This window comes from Notolepis coatsorum, assembly GCF_963971535.1.
Source record: "Notolepis coatsorum genome assembly, chromosome: 8".
NCBI lineage: Eukaryota > Metazoa > Chordata > Actinopteri > Aulopiformes > Paralepididae > Notolepis > Notolepis coatsorum.
This window is the reverse complement of record NC_140172.1, coordinates 58,623,922-58,648,792: the sequence shown is the minus strand read 5'-3', so window position 1 is coordinate 58,648,792 and position 24,871 is coordinate 58,623,922. Positions and strand designations below refer to the sequence as shown.

Below are 24,871 nucleotides of genomic sequence, written 5' to 3'. Positions count from 1 at the left end.
AAGTAAATGGGAGGTCGGGGAAATTTGTGAAGGCTTAAACTATATCTTAAATTATGGCTATGGGTCTAAAACACCCCTCGCTTATCAATGACTTGCTTGCAGTCAACATGTATGAAACGGATTGTTTTTTCATTGGTACATTTCCGTTTTATACCGTTTTGAATACGAGTATAGTTTTGGAGAGTTCTAGTAATTCCAGAGAAATTCCGCGATAATAGCTCTTTAGTGGAATACACAAAACACACATCATTTTTCGGCTGATTTATGAATCGTTTTCAAATAAACGCTAGATTATCGATAGTATGTGTACTTATGCACACTAGAGAAGCGGGCTGAAAAATCTATTATCCATGACCTGGTCAGCGCTAACGTCATACACACACACACAGACACGCTGCGATGGCTGAGAAAAAAAACATCTGATTAACCCAATACTGGTAAAATAGTCCTTACCTCACATCAGATGTTCTGCAAAAAGATTAATCCAATTCCTGATCGCCATTCCAAATATTTATCGCGTTTATTGATCCAACGTTATAGCACCAAAACACATAATCGACGCTGCTCCGAGCCTCGCCAGTGAATGTGATAACACGATACTGCTTGCCAGAGAAGGGAAAACCCCGGCCGGACTTTTTTTCTGATGCACATGCCCACCCAATCTAATCCAATGATGTGCATTACCATCCGGGAGACGATAAGCGGCGGTATTTGACCTTTTCGAGCTCAGACCCATTCCCAATGATAACGTCAGGCTGGATGGATGAAAAATGAATGGATATTGCTAATAAAAGCAAAAATGAGAAAATGACGAGAACTCGTCATTGGCACTCAACGCATGGCGAGTTAACACGACTAATCTCGTCGTCGGCACTCAATGTGTTAAGTGTGGGGTCGCCAAAAAAATTCCTAAATAAAATGGGGTTGTGGTATAAAAAAGTTTGAGAACCCCTGGTCTAATAATAATACATTTCATTTGTAACGCACCCTACATTCCTGAGAATCTCAGAGTGCTACAGAGTTAAAAGAATTAAATAAAAATACGGAAAATACTATTGGGTCATGACTCCTGGGTAGGAAGATCATTCTGGAACATACAAGCAGTGTTTACGAATTCACAAGAGTATTCTACAACCTTCTAGAATATAATACACTCCTAACATCCGGTATGTATAAGCATATGATCCAATGACGTAAGTTCAATAAGGCTTTAAAAAAACATCAGCCACATCTAAAGGTACAAGCATGACAAGGTTATTCTAATATTTTAAATAATTACTCCATTGATTTAGTGATTTGCATAATGTAGCTCTAAAAGTCTCTGTTTTTCTCTTTATTCATTTTTTAAGTCTCACTCTTTTTTTGATTTTCTTTTTTATTTCTATTTCTTTTTTTTTGATGGTGTTAATATTTTTCTCCACTCTTCCTCTTTCTGATGGTTCCAACATAAGTTAGTAGAAGGTTCAAATGAATATATCAATGAAGGTATATTTTAAAATTTTCACACTATTGTTATTACATTAATAGGAAGGCGCACGACCAAAAAGCGACATTCTATTGAATTAGAATGAAAGTTTTAGATCCTATGGCAATTAGCATAGGAAGATTAGGGTTACAAAGCTCATTTTGGGCAACCCGGTGGCTTAAGGGAGGGAGTCATACGCGTAGGATGTGTCTATGGAACACAGTCCTGTACGACTCTCGGTGGGAGGGGGGATTAGGGGATTTTTATTTGTATATATGCATGTTTTTAAGCTCGGTTCTCAACGGGACCTCAATAGTTGGATTTATACAACGGCATGCAAATTTCTCGATTCTGATTGGCCATTTACACGTCTTTATTGGCAACAATCCACGGTCCTGGGCTCAGGACCCGCCCACAACCGAATCACATAATCACTCCGCCGGCTCACTCCGGGAGAATGTTGATAGCGCCAGAATGTTGATAGCGCCATAAGCCCATAACGACTAAATATGAAGCGATTCTGTCAAGGGGAATGTGTTAGTCCTTTAAACAATGTTGGATGATGTAATTGATGGGTCTTGAGTCAATCTAGAACAAAAGAAAAATCGCGGATTGATTGATAGATTAATTGATTGATTTAAATTTCTACTTCCTTCCCACTGACTGCAGCGTTCACTCTCACACTGTCCGACGCTGGCGTACCCACAAACACACACACACACACACACACACACACACACACACACACACACACACACACACGCACACGCACACGCACACACACGCACACACACACACACTCCTGTCTGCAACAGCGGGGGAGTCAGAGAGAGAAGCAGCGCTGTTTTAAGTGAGCATGGTCTATTGAATTGATTGATTGGTTGATTGCTAATTTTATTACTGTACCCCTGGTTTCCAACTGGTTAAGTTTAGGCTAAAAGAAATAAATAAAAAAATAGGGCGAAGAAAACGTTTTTTTTCCTATAGGGCAAAGAAAACCTTTTAATTTGTTTTACCTACTTTATATAGAAGCATCTAAGAATGAAGTTCTATGGAAAGTAGGTCTGCATTCCCTTAACAATTGTGTGTATTGAGCCGTACTGTATTGTACCCATTCTGCATCTGGTAATAAAATTTTCAATCAATCATTCCAATAATACACAGTTGGATGTGTTAGTTGGTTGGATGCACTTCAAGCTGCTTCCACACGAGGCAACTTCTCTCAATCATTCCAATAATACACAGTTGGATGTGTTAGTTTGGTTGGATGCACTTCAAGCTGCTTCCACATGGAGGCAACTTGTCTTTTTTGTAGTTGTGGGAACAACTTTTTCTGGCGGATGGTTTTTTCAATAAATCTTCGATTAATGTGTGTTTATTGTATAGAAATAAGGTTGGATGAATCTGGCAGTTGTATAAAAGCTTTACACCACGTGCAGTCGTGATTTGTGACCAATAAACCATGCCTAGGGGGGTCTAACGACCCTCGGCTGCGCCTCGGGCCTAACGATCACCCCTAGGCATGGTTTATTGGTCACAAACCACTCCTGCGTGTGATGTAATGCTTAAGTATATCTATTGTTGCTTCGCACTCCAGAAGCATTACCACCAACAACTACACAACAACATGTATAGATTATGGCTAGTTTGAATATAATGATCTGGAACACTGGGGGAATAAATAATCAACACAAACGCAAAAGCGTGCTCACACTGATGAAAAAAGAACAGGTGGATGTGGCTCTGCTAAGCGAAACGCACATTTTAGAGAAAGACAGATACGTTAGCGGACAACACATATCATAACATTAGTCACTCTTCCTTTGGAACGATAACTCGGGGAGTAGCCATAGTCGTTAGACGGAAGTTGAATATTGAATTGAAGGGAGTATGGTCTGATGCAGATGGTCGGATAACTATAGCTAAGATTGTACACAAGAACAGGAAAATAGCGTTGGTAGCGGTATACGCCCCAAATTTGTACGAAGTTGGTTTCTTCACTACACTTACCAAAGCAATGTTAGACCTTCCCGATTACTCATTTATAATTGGTGCAGATTTTTTTTTTATCATTATTTTGATTATTATTTACATGAAACAAGACAACACATTAATCACAATCACAATACACAGAACTTCACAGGAAAATAACAAACAATAATAATACAGAAATAACAATTTATAAATTATAAAGACAAAAAGAAAAGAAAACAGAGTTCAACCTTTTAAAATTTTAAATTCAAGGGGTACTATCTAATAAATGACCAAATAGTGAAGAAATGGCTAAATAGCTGCCCCCCAATAAAATCCCCAGTTAAATTCAAGACATCACAAAAGACAAGACAGACAAGACATTTCCTCCTCCCCATCCCACGAGACCGCCGGACTCCCCCGAACAAGCACCCCAACCCCACTCAGCCGCACACGGCGGTCCTGACCTTCCAATCCAATCCAATCCAACTTTATTTATAAAGCGCTTTAACAGCCACAGGGGCACAAAGTGCTGTACAGGGGGAGCATATTAAAAACTATTAGCAGCACTAAAAATAGAAAAAAAACAAGAGTACCAAAACAGAGATAAAAACATTCTCAGCTGCTGCGAACCACAGGTCAATCCCAGCCTGCTCCACCCCAATCACCCGCGCCGTGGATATCTCAAGATAAATCACATCCAACAGTGTTAGGGACCAGTTAATCACTGTGAGCTTCTCAGGCTCCTTCCATCTCAATGCTATTAGCTTCTTCGCTGCTGTGACGCCCGCTAGGACAACCCTTTTCAGTTGTACGGACGCGGGTAGTGTTGTTATATCGTTCAGGAGTAGCGTAACAGCTGTGAATGGGATAGTTAAGCCACACAGATCTGAAAGTTTGTCCGTTATTGACCTCCAGAAGCGGGCCACTGGTGGGCAATCCCAATACATGCATATAAGTGCCAGTGGCCTTTTGAGAGCACAAAGTGCACCGAGAGTCGGTTATCAGTCCCATAGCAAATAGCTTCCTAGGTGTAAGATAGGTCCTATGAATATAATTAAAATTAATTTGCTGGTGATTGGGGTTGCGGGAAGACAATGCCACATTTTCCCAAACATCATCCCAGTCAAACTCGGGGTCCAACTCCAGGATATCCACACGCCAGATTGTATCCAATGATACATTTTTATACGTGGATTGAATTAAGAGCATATAAAAGTCTGAGACAAACCCTCTGGAGGTCGTCCTGTCCACTATGAGCCTGAGGAAGGGGTGTGGGTGCAAAGCTTGAGCCCACGGCACGCCATGCGCCCTCAGCGCTGACCTTAGTTGAAGGTAAAGAAAGAAGGACTCGCCGGGAAGATCATAAAATTCTCTTAAGTCCTGAAACGCACGGAGGCCGTTCTTATCATAAATATCCTCCAGAGTATGAACTCCCCTCCTTTGCCATTGAGGAATATTAACCGGCTTGTGCCCAACAAGTAATTGCTGGTTATTAAAAATTGGAGAGTCCAGGTGCCATGGGCATTTAACCCCACACGACTTCTGTACATTACGCCACGTTTGGATCACGTGAGTTATGATCGGTCCATACCTCAGTCGGCATTTCGAAATAGGGACAGTGGATTACACCACATCCTGCAATCTTAGCGGTGAGACCGCCGCCACTTCTAAGGAGCGCCAAGATACAGCATCTACAGGGTCTAGCCAGCCCATCAGAGGTCTCAGTGAAAAGGACCAGAAATAAAGCTTAGAATCAGGGATTGCGAGGCCCCCATCTTGTTTCCTACGTTGAGTAGTAGCTCTTTTGATTCTCGGGCATTTGTTATTCCAGATAAACTTAGATACCATCGATTGTACCTTGCGCCAGTGGTCTATTGGAGGGGGCAGGGGGAGCATTGAGCTAACAAAATTTATCCTAGGCAGGACGTTCATTTTGATTATGGAAGCCCGGGCTTGTAAGGAGTTAGGAAGGGACGACCATCTGTCTAGATCCTGGCGTATTTTATCATAAGTACCCGTGAAGTTGTACTTAGTAGTTTGACTCAGCGTGGGGAATATCTATGCCTAAGTATTTAAAATGTTCCACTATGGGGATATCAGCTGGTAGTTGCACCGCCTTGGCCAGCTCATTAAGAGGTAGGCAGGCTGATTTGTTCCAGTTAATCTTAAAGCCTGACAATTTACCAAAGTCGTCGATTATTCCCAGTAATTTTGTGGCCGACCGGGAAGGGTCGTCCATAAAAATCAGTAGGTCATCCGCATAGAGAGCAATTTTGTGTGGTGTATTATTGATCATTATGGGGACGATGTCCTCCGATTGCCTAATAAATTAGGCCAATGGTTCGAGGGAAAGCGCGAATAGTCCTGGGCTCAGAGGACAACCCTGTCTAGAAGATCTGGAGACTGGAAAAAGTGTGGAACAGTTTTTGCCTGTCAGTATCATTGCCGACGGCGAGGCATACAGGACTTTAATCATATGAATAAAACTCTTTCCAAGACCCATAACCTCAAGTACCTTCCACAGGTATGACCACTCTAGTCTGTCAAACGCCTTCATGGCATCCAAAGACAGAACTGTGGATGGAGCTGTATTGTCTTTACTGTTATCGACTACATGCAACAGCCTCCTAAGATTATCTGCAGCCAGGCGCCCCGGGATAAAACCAGTCTGATCGCAGTGTACCAATACCATCATAAATCTCTGCAGGCGGCGGGCCAGCACCTTGGCAAACACTTTTAGATCGGCCCCGAGAAGACTCAAGGGCCTATAGCTACCACAATCATTGGGATCTTTATCCTTCTTGAGAAGTAAAGAAATCAACGCCATGTTGACATCTCTTGAGAACTCCCCTTGTTCGATAGCGTAATTGATCATATCGAGCATCAATGGACCCAGTTGGTCCCAGAAAGCTAAATATACCTCGGGTGGAATACCATCCCAGCCTGGTGCCTTACCCCTCTGCATTTCAGCAATCGTCTCCCTTAGTTCCATAAGAGTGATCGGTTTCCCCAGTTCCTTAGCCTCTTCCTCAGAAATGTGGGGTATCTCAAGCCCGCCAATGAACGATTCAAATTTAGAGTTATCGAAATTAACCTCTGAGCTATATAACTGTGAGTAAAACTCTTTAAAAGTGTCGTTGATCTTTTTCGAATCAGTAGTGACTGTACCCTGTCGCGTCTTGATCGAAGGGATATCCGAGAAATGATCATTCGAGCGTATTTTCATTGCCAATAGATGGCTAGGCCTGGAACCATGAAAGTAGTAATTTTGCCTTGTCCTATGTATCAAGAACTCAGACTGTTGTTTAAGTATGGAGTTTATTTCTTTCTTGACTATCTTACGTTGTGTGTTTCACTATAGTTAGTTTGCAAAGATGCGTATAGGTCCGCATATAATGTTTCCAGTCCTTCTAGTTTTTTGACCGGGATTTACGCAAATTGGAGGCGAAAAGTGTGACATGACCCCTGATAAATCCTTTCAATGCGTTCCACAGGACCCTGGGGTCTTCGACCGTGCCAACATTGATCTGCAATAATTCAGCTAGTTTACTCCTGAACTCAGAACAGAAATCATCGTTCTTTAATAAGGTTGAGTTAAAACGCCACCTGGGAGCTCTCGTGGAGAGCCTGCCAAAGGTTGCCATAAGGAAAATCCCCTTGTGGTCCGAAAGAGCCAGGGGAACCAATGAGACGTCGAAACTATCAAACATATTAGGGGACGCGAATGCATAGTCTATTCGAGAGAAGGTTTTGTGTCTGGCTGACAGGTGAGAGTAATCCTTGAGGGTGGGATTGGATATGCGCCATAGGTCTGCGAGCCCCGTGTCCTGGGCCCACATCCTGAGGGCCTTAGAGGACCGTTTTTGGTCGCTTGTTTCAGAGGACCCGGACCTATCCATCTCCGCATCCCAGCACGCATTAAAATCGCCACCCACAATGAGAGCGTATCCAGTAAGTTCCAACATATTCTTCGTGATTGTATTATAGAACGCTGAATCAAATGTGTTAGGGGCATACAATGCTATTATTGCCATCTTCCTATGAGAGAACTCAACTTTTGCTATAGTAATCCTTCCCTCCGTGTCCGACCACACATCCAGGACTTTGATATCAAGGTTACGTCTTGTAACTATGACGACTCCTTTTGTCTTATCATCGACTGAGGATGAGGAGATAACGTGATATTGTCGATTTGCTAGCCTTGACACATCACCCACCAATAAATGCGTCTCACTAAGGAGAGCAATGTCAATATTTCTTCTCTTCAATAACCAAAGGACACTGGCACGCTTGTGTGGGGCGTTAAGACCCCCTGCGTTCCAAATTAAAATATTCAATTTAGCCATGGTCGAATTTGTCTAAATGCGTGGAGAACATACCAGTGCAGCCAGGCTGAGGACAGAGGCGCTGATCCAGGCGGGCCCAGACGGTCAATCCCAGGAGTTCAGAGGAGGAACAATTACACACATATAGGACAACAGTACAGAAAACACAGAAAAATACCACCCCAGTTACAACCCCCCCTCCTTCTACTCTATACCCTAACCCACCCGTCCTAATATTAACCCTCCTATCCCCATTCTCCAATCCCCTCCCTATGCCCCATCCACTAAGGATGGTCATCCTCCTATTGTTTCCCACTGGAATCATGGATCCAATAAGACGCTCTCCACGCCGACCCCCTCTCTAGATAAACCCCTGATTAAACCCCACTAGTCCAATAAACACAAATAAAAAATAAAAATTTAAATTCAATAAAGTTATCGGTCGAAAACCACCGTGAGCCTTGGCCCTAACATGAGACAACTATAAGGGAAAAAATAGCCATTATTATATATTAACTCAACATCATCCCTGAAACCGTCTACCTCCGAATCTGCGTATCAATGTCGCAATGTTATAGCACAAATGGATAAAGGAAAAAAAAATAAAAAATTAAAGCATACCAGAAGATAGTCTAAGGCAGGACCGGATCACAGTTAAATTGCGCAAACAGACGTCATTTAAACAGCAACAATAAAAAGAAAAGGGAAAAAGGGTTATGGTCAAGGTGCACGCATTTAACAGCCCCTCTGGTCAGGCACAAAGGCTGGAATGACATAATCCTATATAAGAATAGAATTAAACACCTTCATTAACCCGGGGATAGTAATAAGCTATACCTGACACAACCTGTTATCATTTATTGTATATATATACTCAACCGACCTTCTACTACTGGAGCCCAAAGCTCAAAACAGCCTGGATATAAAAAATTAAAGCATACAAGAAGTTAGTTAAGGACCCGATCACCGTTGAATTGTGTAAACCGATGTCACTTAAACAGCAACAACAACCAAAATACGTAAACATTAACGGGTCTCGAATGTCTCGGCGCGGGCGATAGACACAGCCTGCTAGTTAGCCCGAGGCTAGCGCGTAAGCTAGTGATGAATCCAGCTAGCACGCTAGAATCTGTTATGTACATTGTCCAGCTAGCTCGCTAGCTTTCATAGAGGCGACACACACGTACGACCATGAGGTCAGCATTAGCAAGTAACTGAAGCCATTGTGATGCCCCGCTAGCTTGGATGGGCAGTGGACAGTTAGCCTGTCTGGGCATGACAACAAGCATTTGTGAGTAGTCTGCCCTATCAATGTATTTAGGCCCACATCGCCAAGTCACTCACCCGACATAGTTATCAAGCTACAGTCTCGGCTATCCCCCCGAGATATTCCTCCGCTTTAGCCAACGAACAAAATGAACGACGATCATCGCCCTTACACAGCACAGATAATCTCGCGGGGGCGAATAGCGTAGGCCTCAGGCCTAGTTTCCATAGCCTGGCCATGACCACTTTGTATTCGCCTCTCTGTGCTTGAACCTCCGGCGTAAAGTCTTTGAAAATGGCCACTTTGTGATCGCCGAGACCTAGTTTACCCCTTCTGGCACGGGCCGACCGCATGATGAGCTCTCTCTGTTGTAGCCTGTTTAGCTTGACAATGATGGGCCTCGGCTCTTTGTTCACTCCAGGACTGGTCTTGCCCGCTCTGTAGGCCGACTCGCATACGGGAGGGCTGGGGAGGACATCTTTCCCCAGTATTTTCTGCAACAATTCCGGCATGGTCTCCGAGAGACGACCTCCCTCACTGCCCTCCGGTACACCAACAATCCTGATGTTGTAGCGTCTCTCCCGGGACTGCATTTCCACAATTACCGACTGTAGTTTGGCAACTTCAGCCTGCCTAGCCAGCAGGGAGCTCTCCAGACACGCCAGCCTCTCGCCCTGTAGTGAGGCCTCTGTCGTTAGCGTGGCTAGTTCGTTAGCATTAGCCGTGGAGGCAGCATGTAGCAACTCCATCTTCTCTCTCAACGGGTCGACCGCCAACCTAATTTCCTCTGTCATCTCTCGATGAAGGGTATCAAAAAATTCCGCCTGCACTTTTCTTTGTGTTTCAGCGAAGCGTACCTCAAAGTCTGCATGGAGTTTGGTCATGCTTCAGTTATCTCACTGATACCGGGCGACGGCGAGGGTAGACCCGGTGGCAGTTTGCCGGCTGGAGTGCTCATGGATCTGGTCTCCACCGACATCGCAGAAAGTTGAAAAAAGTCGACGAAAGTAGTTGAAACTCGACGCCTCAACAAGCAGATAAATAACAAATAAAAAGAAAATAAAGACTAATGGGGAGAAAAGTGTATTTTGCACGATAGAAGGGAGCTCTCGTGAAACACGTCTCACTCCATGAACGCCTGGCTCCGCCCCAATTGGTGCGGATTTTAATGCCATTTGGAATCCAAGGATGGACAAATCTTACCCCTCCTTTTCCAACGAACAAAAAAAAATCATCTAATGCATTAAAGGATTGGTCGAAGATTACAGGTGTAAATGACTTATGGCGATCACTTAACCCCACGACCCGGAAGTACTCTTGTCGATCTGCGAGACATAACACATTATCCAGAATAGATTATGTTTTTGCATCCCCGAGACTATTTGATAAATATGACGTGGAAATGATACCCAATGCATTATCAGATCACTGTTATTTACTCCTAGAAGGAACATTTGGTATACTATCTTCCCGAGCCCCAAGATGGCGATTTAACTCGATGCTGCTTAATAACAAGGAATTCATTACACAACTCAAAGAAGCTCTTACAGTATTCCTACGGAGGAATGCAAACTCTGTGCAGGACCCCAGAATATTATGGATGTCGGTAAAGGGAATGATCAAGGATTTCACTGATAGCTTTTCCTCCAAAATGCGCAAGAATCGATGCTCAAAACTGGCTGAACTGGAAACACTTTACTCAACGTTATTTAATTCTTTACAATACAACAACTTGATTTGACTGGAAAATCAAGTTAATGTACTAAAAAAAGAGATTAATGCCATATACAGACAACAATCGGAAATACAAATACGTAGCACAAGACAACAGTACTCAAGGTTCTAAACCAAGTCACCTATTAGCTATGCGATTAAGAGTTAATGCAAAATTTGCAGATATAACTACCATTAGAGCACAACAAGTACTTGTTACAGACCCTGAAGAAATAAACGCGACATTCAAAGAATTCTACTCCAACTTGTATAAATCAGAAACGACCTTTGATCAAAACAAAATTGACACATCTTAATCAAATTAATCTCCCTAAACTTTCAGAGGATGACGCTAAACAGTTAGAAACACCGATCACACTAGAGGAACTCAAGAAGGCCATATCCGAAATGCAAAGTGGTAAGGCTCCTGGAAGAGACGGTATCCCACCAGAAATGTACCTCTCTTGTTGGGACATAATTGGACCCTTATTACTAAATATGATTTTATACTCAGTCAAGGAGGGGAACTTCCATAAGAACGACAATATTGCACTCATAACAGTCCTCCTTAAAAAAGACAGACCCCACCAAGTGCGGTAGTTATAGACCCTTAAGCCTACTCGGAACCGATATCAAACTGTACTCTAAAGTATTAGCCATCAGATTACAAAAGCATATGACGTCTTTAGTTCATCCGGACCAAACTGGCTTCATAAGAGGCCGCTTGATCACTGATAACATAAGACGAATACTGCACGTACTAGATGCTGACAAGGACGACACCACACCTAAGGCGATGCTGTCCCTGGATGCAATGAACGCTTTTGACAGGCTGGAATGGTCGTATCTATGGGCAGTATTAGAAAGGATGGGGTTAGGTAAAGGTTTCATTGATATGATTAAAGTAGTATACAAAGACCCATCGGCCATGATTACAACAGGTATAATCACCTCCGGAATCTTTCCGGTATCACGCTCAGCTAGACAGGGTTGCCCTCTTAGTCCCGGACTATTCGATCTATCATTAGAGCCTTTAGCACAATATATAAGACAATCCCAATCCATAGAACCAATCGTAATCAAGGGCACACAACATAAAATTAGTTTATATGCTCACGACGTAATACTGTTCATGCAAAACCCCAACACCACATTGCCTCATCTGCTCGAGTTGATTGAGGACTTTGGAGATTTATCGGGATTTAAGATAAATTGGCCGAAGTCGGCTTTCCTTCCACTTAACAGCCCTGCAAAAAAATATATAACCCTCCCAGTAGAGATACCTATGGTAAAACACTTTAGATGCTTGGGTGTGGAAATATTCCCCACCATAAGACAAACGGTGAAGCACAATTACATAAAAATCCAAAACAAATCAAAGACGACCTTGATAGGTGGTCAAAACTTAAAAACTCAGTACAGGCACGGATATCAATAGTTAAGATGGACGTACTACCTAGAATCAACTTCTTCAGCTCAATGCTACCGTTACCCCCTCCAGAGGGTTACTGGAAAAAATTACACTCCTCCACATACAAATTTATTTGGAATAACAAACCACCACGTATAAAAAGATCCACCGCACAGAGAAACAAAGCAGACGGTGGTATGGCATTTCCAGATTTTTTCCACTATTTTAAGGCGTACACTTTAAGACCATTGACAACATGGTTTGATCCCCAAGCATTAGTATCCTGGAGAAAATTAGAAGAAAATATAGTAGCCCCACATAGACTGAAGGACATAGCATACACTAAATTATCAATTAAGCAATGCGAACGGAAATTTGGCCCCATAATTACTCATGCGATCCGGATATGGCGTGAAACACAAAAAAAACATTCTAATCCACATAAATGGCATAATCATACTCCTTTATTCAATAACAATGCACTCTTGATTGGAAAACGACCTATAAGATTCCCTATATGGGAAAAGCAAGGCATACACTCATTAGGTGATGTTTTTAACAAACAGGGTTTCTGTAGCTATGAATAAATACGCAAAAAAATTTTTTTACACAGTTATATGTTTGAAGTCTCACGGTGTTCCATTAAAGATACCAATTGAACACCACAGATACCACAAATTCTTCTATGAAAGAGAGACATCGAGAGGTTTTGTTTCAGATTTTTATCATCAATTACTAACGTCCTCGTATCAAACCCTCCACCTAGACTCCGTCTGGAGGAGGGATATACCAGACCTGGAAAGCGATTTTGATTGGCAAGAAGCCTGGGCAAATGTTCGATTTACATCAAGGAACCCGGACCATCAACAAATAAATCTTAATTATATTCACAGGACATACTTGACTCCTATAAGACTGAAAAAAATGGGTCTTAAACAAGACTCCAAATGCTCCTTATGTACAAATGGGGACAAGGGGACATTTATGCACATGTACTGGGACTGCCCACCAGTTAAGATATTCTGGAAAGAGGTGACTCAGCAATTATAAGCTGATAGCATCACGATGGTTCCAACCGGAAAAAATGTGACGAAAGGTCTGGATTATTACATATCTCGATGTGATTTATCAAGAAATATCTACAGCAAGAATTTTGGGTCTCAATGAATCCAAAATGACAATGTGGTTAGAAGTGGTGGAGAAAATAAAAGCTAGCATATAATGGTAGTGTCTGGTTAGGAGCGAGGGATAATGGATGCATTATCCAATGGGGGGTCCGGGAGGGGGGGGGGGGGTACGAGCTAGAGCATATGTGTGTAGGGTATTAGATAGCAGGTATTGGGGGTATATCCTGTATAAGACATTTAACTATATGGTGATTTCATTGGATGTGCACCGTTAATAATGCTTGTATATCTTATCGTGTGTTGTCATGTTTGTTTATATGTTTGTTTAAAAAATAATAAAAAAAATAAAACACAAAAAAAAAAAATATATATATATATATATATATAAAAATAACACATAGCAGAACAACATATGATAAGACATAAAAACAAAAAAAGGCCTTTCTAAAAAGGTACGTCTTGAGTCCACGTTTAGAAGTGTCAACAGTTTGTGGTGCTCTCAGGTGGTTGGGGAGAGGATTCCACAGTCTGGGTGCGGCCGAGCAGAAGGCTCGATCGCCCATGGTGTGCAGCTTAGTCCTGGGGGCTTTGAGGAGGTAGGCTGTGCCGGAGCGGAGGGAGCGTGAGGAGGACTGGGGGGTGAGGAGTTCCTTGAGGTAGGCAGGGGCACCACCGTGTACACACTGGTGAGTGAGGAGGGAGACCTTGTACTCGATCCTGTGTTCCACGGGGAGCCAGTGTTGTGATCTGAGGATGGGGGTGATGTGGTCATGTTTGCGCACCCTCATCAGGATCCTAGCAGCACTATTCTGGATGGATTGCAGTTTTTGAATGCTTTTACTAGGGATCCCGATGAGGAGTGCATTACAATAGTTCAGCCTGGAGGAGATGAAGGCGTGGACGTGTTTCTCTGAATCTGCCAGAGTGAGTGAGGAGCGGAGTTTTGTGATGTTCCTGAGGTGAAAGAAAGAGGTCTTGCAGAGGTGTTTGATGTGGGTCTCGTATGTGAGGTGGGGGTCCATTTTTACACCCAAGCAGTGTTAATTTTGTCAACGAAATTGATGACGAAAGATCTTCGTCAAGGAAGCTTTTTCCCGCGACGACAACGAGACGTGATGTCACGTTATTAAAGACCATGTGACGCTAATGTCACTAAATTATTAATTAAATATCGTTGACCACAACTGAGGACACAAAAATGTAGTTTACAAAAACCATGACGAATTATCTTAATTTATGTTGACTAAAACAAGATGAGACAAAATAATTACAACTTTTAGAATAAGTCACGTTATTATTTCAGCATTTCCCATTTCCGTTTCCGGGTTAAGCTCAGCAGCGTTTATGGCTAAAAGCCAAGCTAGATAACATACGTGAGGGTAAAAACCGCGTCCCAGGTCTCTCGTGACTACAGCTTATACCAATAACCATGAACGGAATCTGCTACTCTCTCAACACTCCTGCGGCAGCTGAACAGTTCTACCAAAAGAACATAGCATTTAAGACGACGGAGGCTAAAGACGATGGCTAGGCTAATAGCCTGGGAGTCGGGACCTATATCCCAGACACAGACTTGCTCTCTTTCATCTGTGTACACCCACTACTATCAACATTACACATGGATACAACAAGGACAAGACCACGTTCACTTAAAAAGGTAATGTTGGTATGAAAAGAAAAGAAACAGTGAGTACTAACACTGAGATTGACCCTGCTATAAGTTATGAATCCCTTTAGCATTTGAAGTGCACTAAAACGTCGTAATGACTTTATTTTTCATATAATGTTGGGTACATGCTCAGTAGAGTTAGAACGCTCCCAGTCTTAGGGGCTGTGATATTTTGTTACCACACTTTATGCACATAGAAGTGCGGTGGCAGGTTCGCTAAGCTAATGTTATTAGCCGAATGCTCTGATGGGGCCCGCCATTTTAAGTTTAAAGTGACGTCAGCGATCTACGGTACGACTCGAGGGACAAAAGGGAATGTCTGTGTGACGTGTGTGAAATTTGTACAGTATGTCCCAGTGAGAATTGCAATCAGTGTGTACTGTGTATTTACACTATCCTAATGTTCCTTTGTTGGTTAAAAAAAATGTAAAAGCAATTTAAATCAGAATATGTTTCATTCCATGTCTGACTATTTCTGAATCTGTTGACCATTTCAAGGAATGTTTGGTTACTATTGGGCTTCTAGCCTTCTACTGAACTTATTGTGAATCAGCTGATAGGGTTTTGGCTAGACTATACTTAATAAATAGAATTGCATTATTTACAATATAAAATGTCTTTTTTTCATTAGCAAAAACTAGACAAATCATCAGTTTTCTGCGACTAAATCTAGACAAAAACAAAAAAGACAAAATCGAGACTAACACTGACTAAGACTAAAATGCTCAGACATTTAGTTGACTAAAATTGACAAAATGAAAAATACATGCAGATGACTAAATATGATAAACGAAAAAGGAGCACTTGACACATGACTAAGACTAAAATGAAAATAGCTGCCAAAATTAACACTGCGCCCAAGTTAGTGACAAGGGTGGAGAGAGGAATGTTCTGGCCGGAGATGGTGGTGATGGTGGATGACCGGACCTGGTGTCGGGTACCGACCAGCATGGCTTCAGTTTTGGAGCTGTTGACCTGTAGAAACCTGTGGTTCATCCACGCCTTAGTCTCTTCCAGGCAAGCGGTCAGTGTGGGGGGTGATGATGGTGAAGATGGTGAAATCCAGATGTACAGCTGGGTGTCGTCAGCATAGCAGTGGAACGACACACTGTGCCGGCTGATGATGCGGCCGAGGGGGAGCATGTACAGGGTAAACAGCAGGGGGCAGAGGACGGATCTACACCTTCCCCAGACTGACCGAGGAGGCATGTGGTAGTCTACACCCTCCCCATACTGACAGAGGAGGCGTGTGGTAGTCTACACCCTCCCCAGACTGACAGAGGAGGCGTGTGGTAGTCTACACCCTCCCCAGACCGACAATAGTGCAGCCCAACAACCAGGAATGGAACTGGCATAACGACTAAATTGGGGACATGGGAGCAAAGATAAAGGCAAAAAGAAACATAACTAAATCTGTACAGTTGGAGAAGAGAAAGTTGATCTCCAACCTTTGTCAATCAAGTTGTACATGTTTTAATTGATTTGTTATCCTTGCTCTTTGCCTCGTCTTGTTCTCTTTATTGTTATGATTTTATATGCTGTAATTTTGTATGCTTATCTTTGTATCTACACTCAACATGACTGTAAATGAGGGAAACCTCAGTTGCCTTTCTTTAATATTGATCTTTTCCCCCTCCTTTTAACTCCGATTTTTCTCCCATCCCAATGTTAGTCGTTATGCCAATTCCCAATCCCCTTCCTGGTCGCTGCGCACTTACCCCCCACAGTCGGTCTGGGAGAGTGGAGGCTATCGCGTGCTTCCTCCGACACACGTCTAGCCAATCAACCGCTTCTTTTCACCTGGCAGCGCGGACTCTCACTGAGAGGGTGTAACGTGTGGAAGGATCACACTACCCCCCTTAGATCCTATCCGCGCTGAGCAGGCGCCCCGACCGAACTGTAGGAGTCGCTGTTTACAACGACCCGGACCCACCCCGCCAGCTTTCCCACCCTCTAATACTGCCAATTGTATTAGTGTGAACGGCCAGCCAAGCTGGTGACAACGCCGGAGCTGGGAGCTGGATTCGAACAGGCGAATCCAGCGTCTCCGGCGTTGGTGACGAACACAATCTCCGCTACGCCACCTGACCGCCCCTCCTCACTTGCCTTTCAAGTTTAAATAAAGGTTTGAAATTAAATGAAAAAGACACTGGCTAGGATGTTATTTTTTATATGCTAGAGCTAGACTGTCAATGCCCTGGCTATAATGAATGTTTTCTTGAATCATGCCTACTTCATCCAAGTCAAATGATTGATTTAAATAATGAATTTATAAATTTAAATATCTTCACACCATCTTCCTCACAAAGGAAACTCTTGATCCAGGACTATGGGTTCTTCCACCGCATTAACATCTGGCCGCCTTTTGTCACCATCGGGATCTACTGCGCCTCTCTGTCAGCCGCCATGTGCTCCCTGATCGGAGCGTCCCGCATCCTCCACGCCCTCGCCCTGGATCAGCTGTTTGGTAAGGATGGAGGAGGGGCCTACTGCTCACTATAGCAGTGTTAAAAGTAAGGATGGAGGAGGGGCCTACTGCTCACTATAGCAGTGTTAAAAGTAAGGATGGAGGAGGAGCCTACTGCTCACTATAGCAGTGTTAAATTAAAAGTAAGGATGGAGGAGGAGCCTACTGCTCACTATAGCAGTGTTAAAAGTAAAGATGGATGAGCCTAGTGCTCACTAGCTGTGTTAAAAGTAAGGATGTAGGAGGAGCCTAGTGCTCACTATAGCAGTGTTAAAAGTAAGGATGGAGGAGGAGCCTACTGCTCACTATAGCAGTGTTAAAAGTAAGGAAGGAGGAGGAGCCTAGTGCTCACTATAGCAGTGTTAACAGTAAGGATCGAGGTAAGCTATTGCTTACTATAGCAGTGTTGAAAGTAAGGATAGAAGTGGAACATATTGCTTAATATAGCAGTGTTAAAAGTACAGTAAGGATAGAGGTGGAACATATTGCTTACTATAGCAGTGTTAAAAGTAAGGACGAGGAGGAGCCTTTCGGTTTGAAAACATTGTTAATATGAAACCTGGCTTGTGGTTCTTTATCTCATCTAAAGTGTGTTGCTTTTGTGTTCCCCTCAGGTTTGCCGCTAGCCCCTGCTACCATCACGTCAGCCTCTGGTAATCCGTGGGTCGCTGTGCTGTACACATGGGGCCTGGCACAGGTGAGGAAAACCTCTTCAGGTTCACAGTGAATCCAGTTATAGAGTTACAACTGGTGCATCAACAGTTTTTGTATGTCTATGTTGCAGTGTGTAGTGTTTGCCGGACAGCTCAATGCCATCGCCGGGCTGGTCACCGTTTTCTACTTGCTTGCCTACGCCGCTGTCGACCTGGCCTGTTTGGCTCTTGAGTGGGCGTCTGCGCCAAACTTCAGGTAGGAAGCTTAATACGGCTGTGACGCTTCTCTCAGCCTTCAGTAAGACGTCAAATAGACCAAAATTGGCTCGATGTCTCTGGCTCTTCTCCAGAGTCAGACAAAATGATAAATACCAATTTCCTCTGCGTTCAGTAGAAAGCTATCTGGCTGCTAGCTAGCCTAGCTTAGCACAAATGAATCGAAGCGGATACGGACCAGCTAGCCTAGCTGTTGGCCAAAAACACCCTTTCCCGGAGTATTAACTCATTATGTGCCATTCACGTATATACGTGTTTGCTCGCCAACCGTTGAACGGCAATCACGTATATATTACGTTATTTGGTCCGTTTTCCTTTTTTTCGATTTTAATATTCTATTCTGTCTCACGGACCTCTATGTTACCGTTGAAAGCCATACTGAGACCCCGAGAGTGGAATACCGGCCAGATCCTGCTAGGTGGCAGTATCGCCCACCCTTTGAAACCCTGTTCCAGACTGTGTGTCACATCTAATGTCGTCCGGGTGGAGAATTTTGGCCCACGCAAGTCTAGCGGTTCATCCGAGCACATTGGAATGCGTACAGGACACCTCGATGCATGTGTTGTGCCAGATTATGTCGGGGACCCGATGGACATCAATATTGGAAATCGCTATCAGACTCGTATCAATCCAGCCGATCAACGTATGTAGTATTCAAAACGAATGCCGTTGCTGGCGATCAGAGCATCAAACCCTCACCCCTTTGATGCATTCATGATGAAACAATACCTATTATATACCTTTGATTTGGAAACAGTAGCGTGTCCAGGTGAGCAACGCATTTAGCAAAATTCACATATCGCTCCATAACGCAGTTTCCAGGAATTAGCCAGGATCACTCTGAAACTATACATTATTCACAATGGGATAATACGCGAACGTATACATTTTTCATGTTGGACGAGGGATAGTTACTGTCAAATGAGCCATAGTATTGTCTCCATAGCTATAATATAGAATATAGATATAGCCCTGCAAACACCGCAACACAGTGAAAATGCCTATCTTTTAGCGTGGCCCAGTGAGAACGGGATAAGGATAATAGCTGGCTGTGAATGAGTTAAGCTAGGCTAGTGGTCCGTATCCGCTTCCATTTATTTGTGCTAAGCTAGGCTAGCTTGCAGCCGGATAGCTTTCTACTGAATGCACAGAGAGAAAATTGGTATCTTTTTGTCTTGACTCCCATTTCCCATAATGTTGGCGTGTTCCTTTTAAAATGTACATTTAGTCATTTAGCTGATGCTTTTATCCAAAGCGACTTACAAGTTCTGTACGACAGGTCATCAGGAAGGGTACAACTCTATCAGCTGAGTAACAATGTTCATCAAAGTGTTGCATGCTACAGTGTAGGTTAGTTTATTAGGACAAATGCATGACAGTACGGTTAGTTAGGATTAGATATATATATATATATTTTTTTTTTCAGATAATGGTTGAAGAAGTGTGTATTTAGTCGACGGCGAAAGATTGGACGGTTTTCGGCTGTCCTAACTGGGGTGGGTAGTTCATTCCACCATTGTGGGGCAAGGACTGAGAATAGGCGACTTCTCTTTGATGACCCTCCCGGAGCTTGGATAGGAGTAGGTCTGAGGCGGCCAGAAGATGCAGAGCGTAGGGGTCTTGAGGGTGTGTAGTTAGAGACCATTGACCGGAGGTAGGTTCCCTTTGCGGCACGGTATGCCAGGTCGAAGGCCTTGAAGCGGATTCGTGCAGCAATGGGGAGCCAGTGCAGGTCCCTAAGAAGTGGGGTCACATGGGCCGACTTCGGTAGGTTTGAGATTAGGCGGGCCGCTGCGTTCTGAATGAGTTGAAGAGGCTTGGTGGCAGTGGCCGGGAGGCCAGCAAGCAGTGCTTTGCAGTAGTCGAGGCGGGAGATGACTGTTGATTGGATGAGGAGTTGGGTGGCTTCTTTTGTCAGGAAGGGGCGGATCCTTCTGACGTTGCTCAGGAGGAATCTGCAGGTTCTGGTTGTCGCTGCAATGTGAGCAGAGAAGTTCAACTGGTCGTCGAGGACAACACCAAGGTTCTTGGCGGTCGGGGACGCGGTCACAGCTGCATTCTCGACTGTGATGGAAAGGTCGGTCAGGGGGGAGGATTTGGCCGGCAGGTGGAGCAATTCTGTTTTGCTTAGGTTCAGTTTGAGGTGGTTGGTCGTCATCCAGGCGGAGATCCACTCAGAGACATGGATATCTGAGGGACGGAAGGAGAGGAAGAGTTGAGTATCATCGGCATAACAATGATACGAGAAGCAATGAGACGTGATAATGTTACTAGGGCTGTCCCCGACTAAGGATTTGGATAGTCGACTATGATTGGCCAAAATTTGCCGTTAGTCGACTATTAGTCGACCAAAAGAAGAAGAAAAAAGTTATTTTTTTTATTTTTTTTTATCATTCCATTTGGGCTGTGGGGGGTGCTTAATGTCTGAAGGAGTTGACTGAAGGCTTCTTGTCCTCTGCAAAAGCATGCAATTGGTCCACTGATGGATACATCTTGATATTTGTCTAGTCTAGTGTGTTCATTAGATGGGTGAAATCCTCTTTCAGTGCCTCTGTGCCTGTTTTCGTAGGCAGTTAGCCTCTGGTATGCGTGCCATTAGCGTTAGCCACGCTTCTAGGCCTCTTTTCTTTTGGAAAGAATGATACAAAAAATAATATAATAATAATATTTTTTTATAATTCTTATTTTAATTTTTTTTGTATTAGACTAAGAGGTAGGCAGTCGACTACGGCTCCTTTCGACCGATTAGTCGACTATTCGACTAATAGGGGGTCAGCCCTAAATGTTACCCATTGATTTAGTGTAGAGGGAGAAGAGAAGGGGTCCTAGGACCGAGCCCTGGGGGACACCCGTCCGCAGGGGGCGGGTGGCCGACAGGGTCCCTCTCCATGACACTTGGTAGGAGCGGTCATTGAGGTATGATGTCAGCCATGAGGAGGGAGGACATGGTAGCATGCAGTTTGCGAAGGTTCTTGGCAATAAATAAGGCATTGCAACCCCAAATGGCACCATTTTGGACATTCTTTACAGCTCAAGTTGACTAGCTTGAGCTAAACCTGTGCTTGGAGTTTCTATGTGTGCTGCTATGCTACCATAGTTACATTTTGGAGTTGTATACCTGTCCTTTGTTTACCAATGTTCTGCCCGCTCGCCAGTATGACTTACTACTAGTACTATAGGGTCTTTATACCTGTATCACTGTAATAATAATACTACAATTCTGTATTGTATTGTATTCCCATTTATACATTCTATATCCAGTTTAATCACCTGTACATTGTATATTACTAGTGCACTTGACTGTTACCTTTGCACTCTGGTTGGATGCCAAACTTCTTAGTTGTACTGTACTTTGATGTATGATGATGATACATTTTAATCTAATCTAATCTCACCAACAATTTGTATCTTGTCGAGCTAACTGTCTGGACTCGTCTCATCATCCATCTTGTTTTTGTCTCCTCGGCAGGCCCACCTTCCAGGTGTTCTCCTGGCACACCTGCCTGCTGGGCATCGTCAGCTGTCTGGTGATGATGTTTGTCATTAACCCTGTCTACTCCTCTGCCAGCATCATCCTTCTGCTGCTGCTATTGCTCTTCCTCCACTACAGGTCCCCGACCAGCAGCTGGGGTTACATCAGCCAGGCCCTCATCTTCCATCAGGTAGGGATGGAAACTTCCCCTAATAAGACCTCTCACGGGTTTCTGGCTGCTCTCGAGTCTCCAGTCTTTGCTGCAGCTCTAGGAAAATGAATGGACTATTAATAGATCGCTCCTAGCTTCATCTGTGGTTCATGCAGCTGTGGTCCCGTGAACAAAGCCTTCTAATATACATTTATCTCTCTGATAAGGTGGGGACTTTTGAATTTTGAGCGCTAGCCAAAACTAGCTTAGCATCGCAGATCAGGTCACCTGCGTTAGTAGCAATTTGGCTTTTAAAACTAAACATAAAACATAAACATAAAATCCTTTGGTGAAACGCAATTTTCCCATTAAGCCCACATGCAGCATCAAGGTCAGAATTACTGGTAAACGGTAACGGAAAATATTTCTGTCATGGGTGGGGGAAAGAATGCACCAGGGCTTGATGGCATAATGATGAACAATCTAAATCATGGGCTGTACATACAATACATTTTAAACTAATTGTAAATTTGTCTTTTTGCATACCCCTCCTACTTACACGTACACACAGCCCCACACACATACTGTATGTATTATCATAAGAAAGGTTAGAGTTCAGGGTCACCTGCAATGCAGCACCCCCTGCTGGAGCAGTTTGAGGGTTCATTGCCTTGTTCACAGCTGGAAGACACCCTCCTGTCGGAGCTGGGGATCTAAACCAGTGCTCTACCTCAATATATCCTCCATATTTAAACACTGTGCAGTTAGTTCTCACAGCCACATGGTGTCAGTCTCACATAGTGCAGCTTTAAAAGCCTCAGTGGGGGAAAAAAACAAAAATGACTCAAATTCAGTATGGCTGACTTTAACTGATTGACCACCACACTGTTTTCCCATCTCTACTCAATGGCGCCAGCGTTATTGACCATTTTAGCGATGTTTGCGGACCCATCGTGTGTTCTGTATTATAGCTATGGAGACAATAGTATGGCTCATTTGACAGGCATTGTTCATAGTCCAATACTGACTAACCAGTTCATTACTACATACTGTAGTTTGTGTGCTATTCCATGCTAAACATCGGCCCTTTCCAAAATAATAATAAATAGTATTTTTTCATAGATCGCGAGATATGACTCGTTATATGCAATAAGCCCAACGTTCGGGTTGCTCGCCTGAAACTCCAAATACTTCCAAATCAAAGGTATATACAATATACATGTGTCTTCACAAAATCATCAAGGGGGGGGGTGGTCGTTTTAACTCGAAACTGCGATAGTTACCAAAAGCATGTTTTAGGTCTGGTAAAATACGACACTGATCAGTACAGAAGCATGTTTTAGGTTTAAAAAAATACCAGCAGGTTACCTAAGATAGACCTTACCTCAGTCAGAAGGTACTCAAAATGAATAAATCCCAGTCGAATTTCTTCAGCTGCCGCAGGAAGTACATTCTCTGCTGTGCTTTCTTGATGAGGGAGTTGATGTTCAGCTCCCACTTGAGGTCATGGGAGATGATGGTTCCCAAGAAGCGGAAGGACTCCACAGTGTCCAATGGGGAGTCACACAGGGTGATGGGGTTGAGTGGGGCTGGGTTCCTTCTGTAATCCAATACCATCTCCAGTGTCTTGAAAGCGTTGACCTCCAGATTGTTCTGGCTGCACCAGGACACCAGATGGTCAATCTCCCACCTGTAGGCGGACTAATCCCCACCAGAGATGAGTCCAATGAGGGTGGTCTTGTCCGCAAACTTCAGGAGCTTGACGGACTGGTGACTGGAGGTGCAGCTGTTGGTATACAGGGAGTAGAGAAGAGGGGAAAGAACACAGCCTTGGGGGGAACCTGTGCTGATGGTCTGGGAGTCTGAGGTGTGTTTTCCCAGTCTCACGTGCTGCTTCCTGTCAGACAGGAAGTCTGTGATCCACCTGCAGGTGGAGTCGGACACACTCAGCTGGGAGAGCTTGTCCTGTAGCAGGGCCGGGATGACTGTGTTGAACGCAGAGCTGAAATCCACAAACAGGATCCTGGCGTAGGTTCCTGCAGAGTCCAGGTGCTGGAGGACGAAGTGGAGTGCCATGTTGACAGCATTGTCTACAGACCTGTTGGCTCTGTAGGCAAACTGCAGGGGGTCCAGGAGAGGTTCTGTTATTGTTTTTAGGTGTGTAAGCACAAGGCTCTCAAAAGACTTCACCACAGAGGTCAGGGCGATGGGTCTGTAGTCATTTAGTCCACTGGGCCTTGGCTTTTTGGGGACAGGGATTATGGGGGATGTTTTAAAGCAGGCTGGCACGTGGCATGTCTCCAGTGAGGTGTTGAAGATGTTACCGTAGACAGCTGGTCGGCACAATGCTTCAGGGTGAATGGAGAGACGGAGTCTGGTCCCGCTGCTTTCGTGTTTTTTTTTTACATACATACATACATACATACATACATACATACATACATACATACATACATACATACATACATACATACATACATACATACATACATACATACATACATACCATAACATGCAGGCACCACAACACACATACAGACACATGCATACTCACACACACACACACACACACACACGTACATACATACATATTACACATACCATAACATGCAGGCACCACAACATGTAGGCAAAAGGGTTCCTATTTTCAACACAAAACCATGGTCCATTATGATTGTAGTGTATTGCTAAGGCGCTGAAGCCGAGTCACTGGTATTGTGGCTGTTTCAAAATATGGGACGACGTGGTTTTGTGTTGGAAATTGGTAACTAACAGCCCTTTGCCTGCATGTTGTGGATTAAACAGTTTTGTGGGCCCTGGATCCATGTTTGCTGGGGGACTGTACATATCCCTTACCTACTCTTACTAGTTACGCTGCTGCCAGTATGACTTACTACTAGG

General features: G+C 43.7%; 1 protein-coding gene across 1 annotated transcript in view; it reads left to right on the top strand.

The window, feature by feature from the left end:
- Positions 1-24,871, top strand: part of slc12a9 (solute carrier family 12 member 9) — an 85,185-nt gene that overhangs the window by 46,328 nt on the left and 13,986 nt on the right. Inside the window, exons 8-11 of the mRNA XM_084319687.1 lie at positions 17,261-17,418; positions 18,033-18,115; positions 18,203-18,327; positions 21,817-22,009. Of these exons, the coding sequence (XP_084175813.1) occupies positions 17,261-17,418; positions 18,033-18,115; positions 18,203-18,327; positions 21,817-22,009 (559 nt within the window). The remainder of the gene's footprint in view (positions 1-17,260; positions 17,419-18,032; positions 18,116-18,202; positions 18,328-21,816; positions 22,010-24,871) is intronic.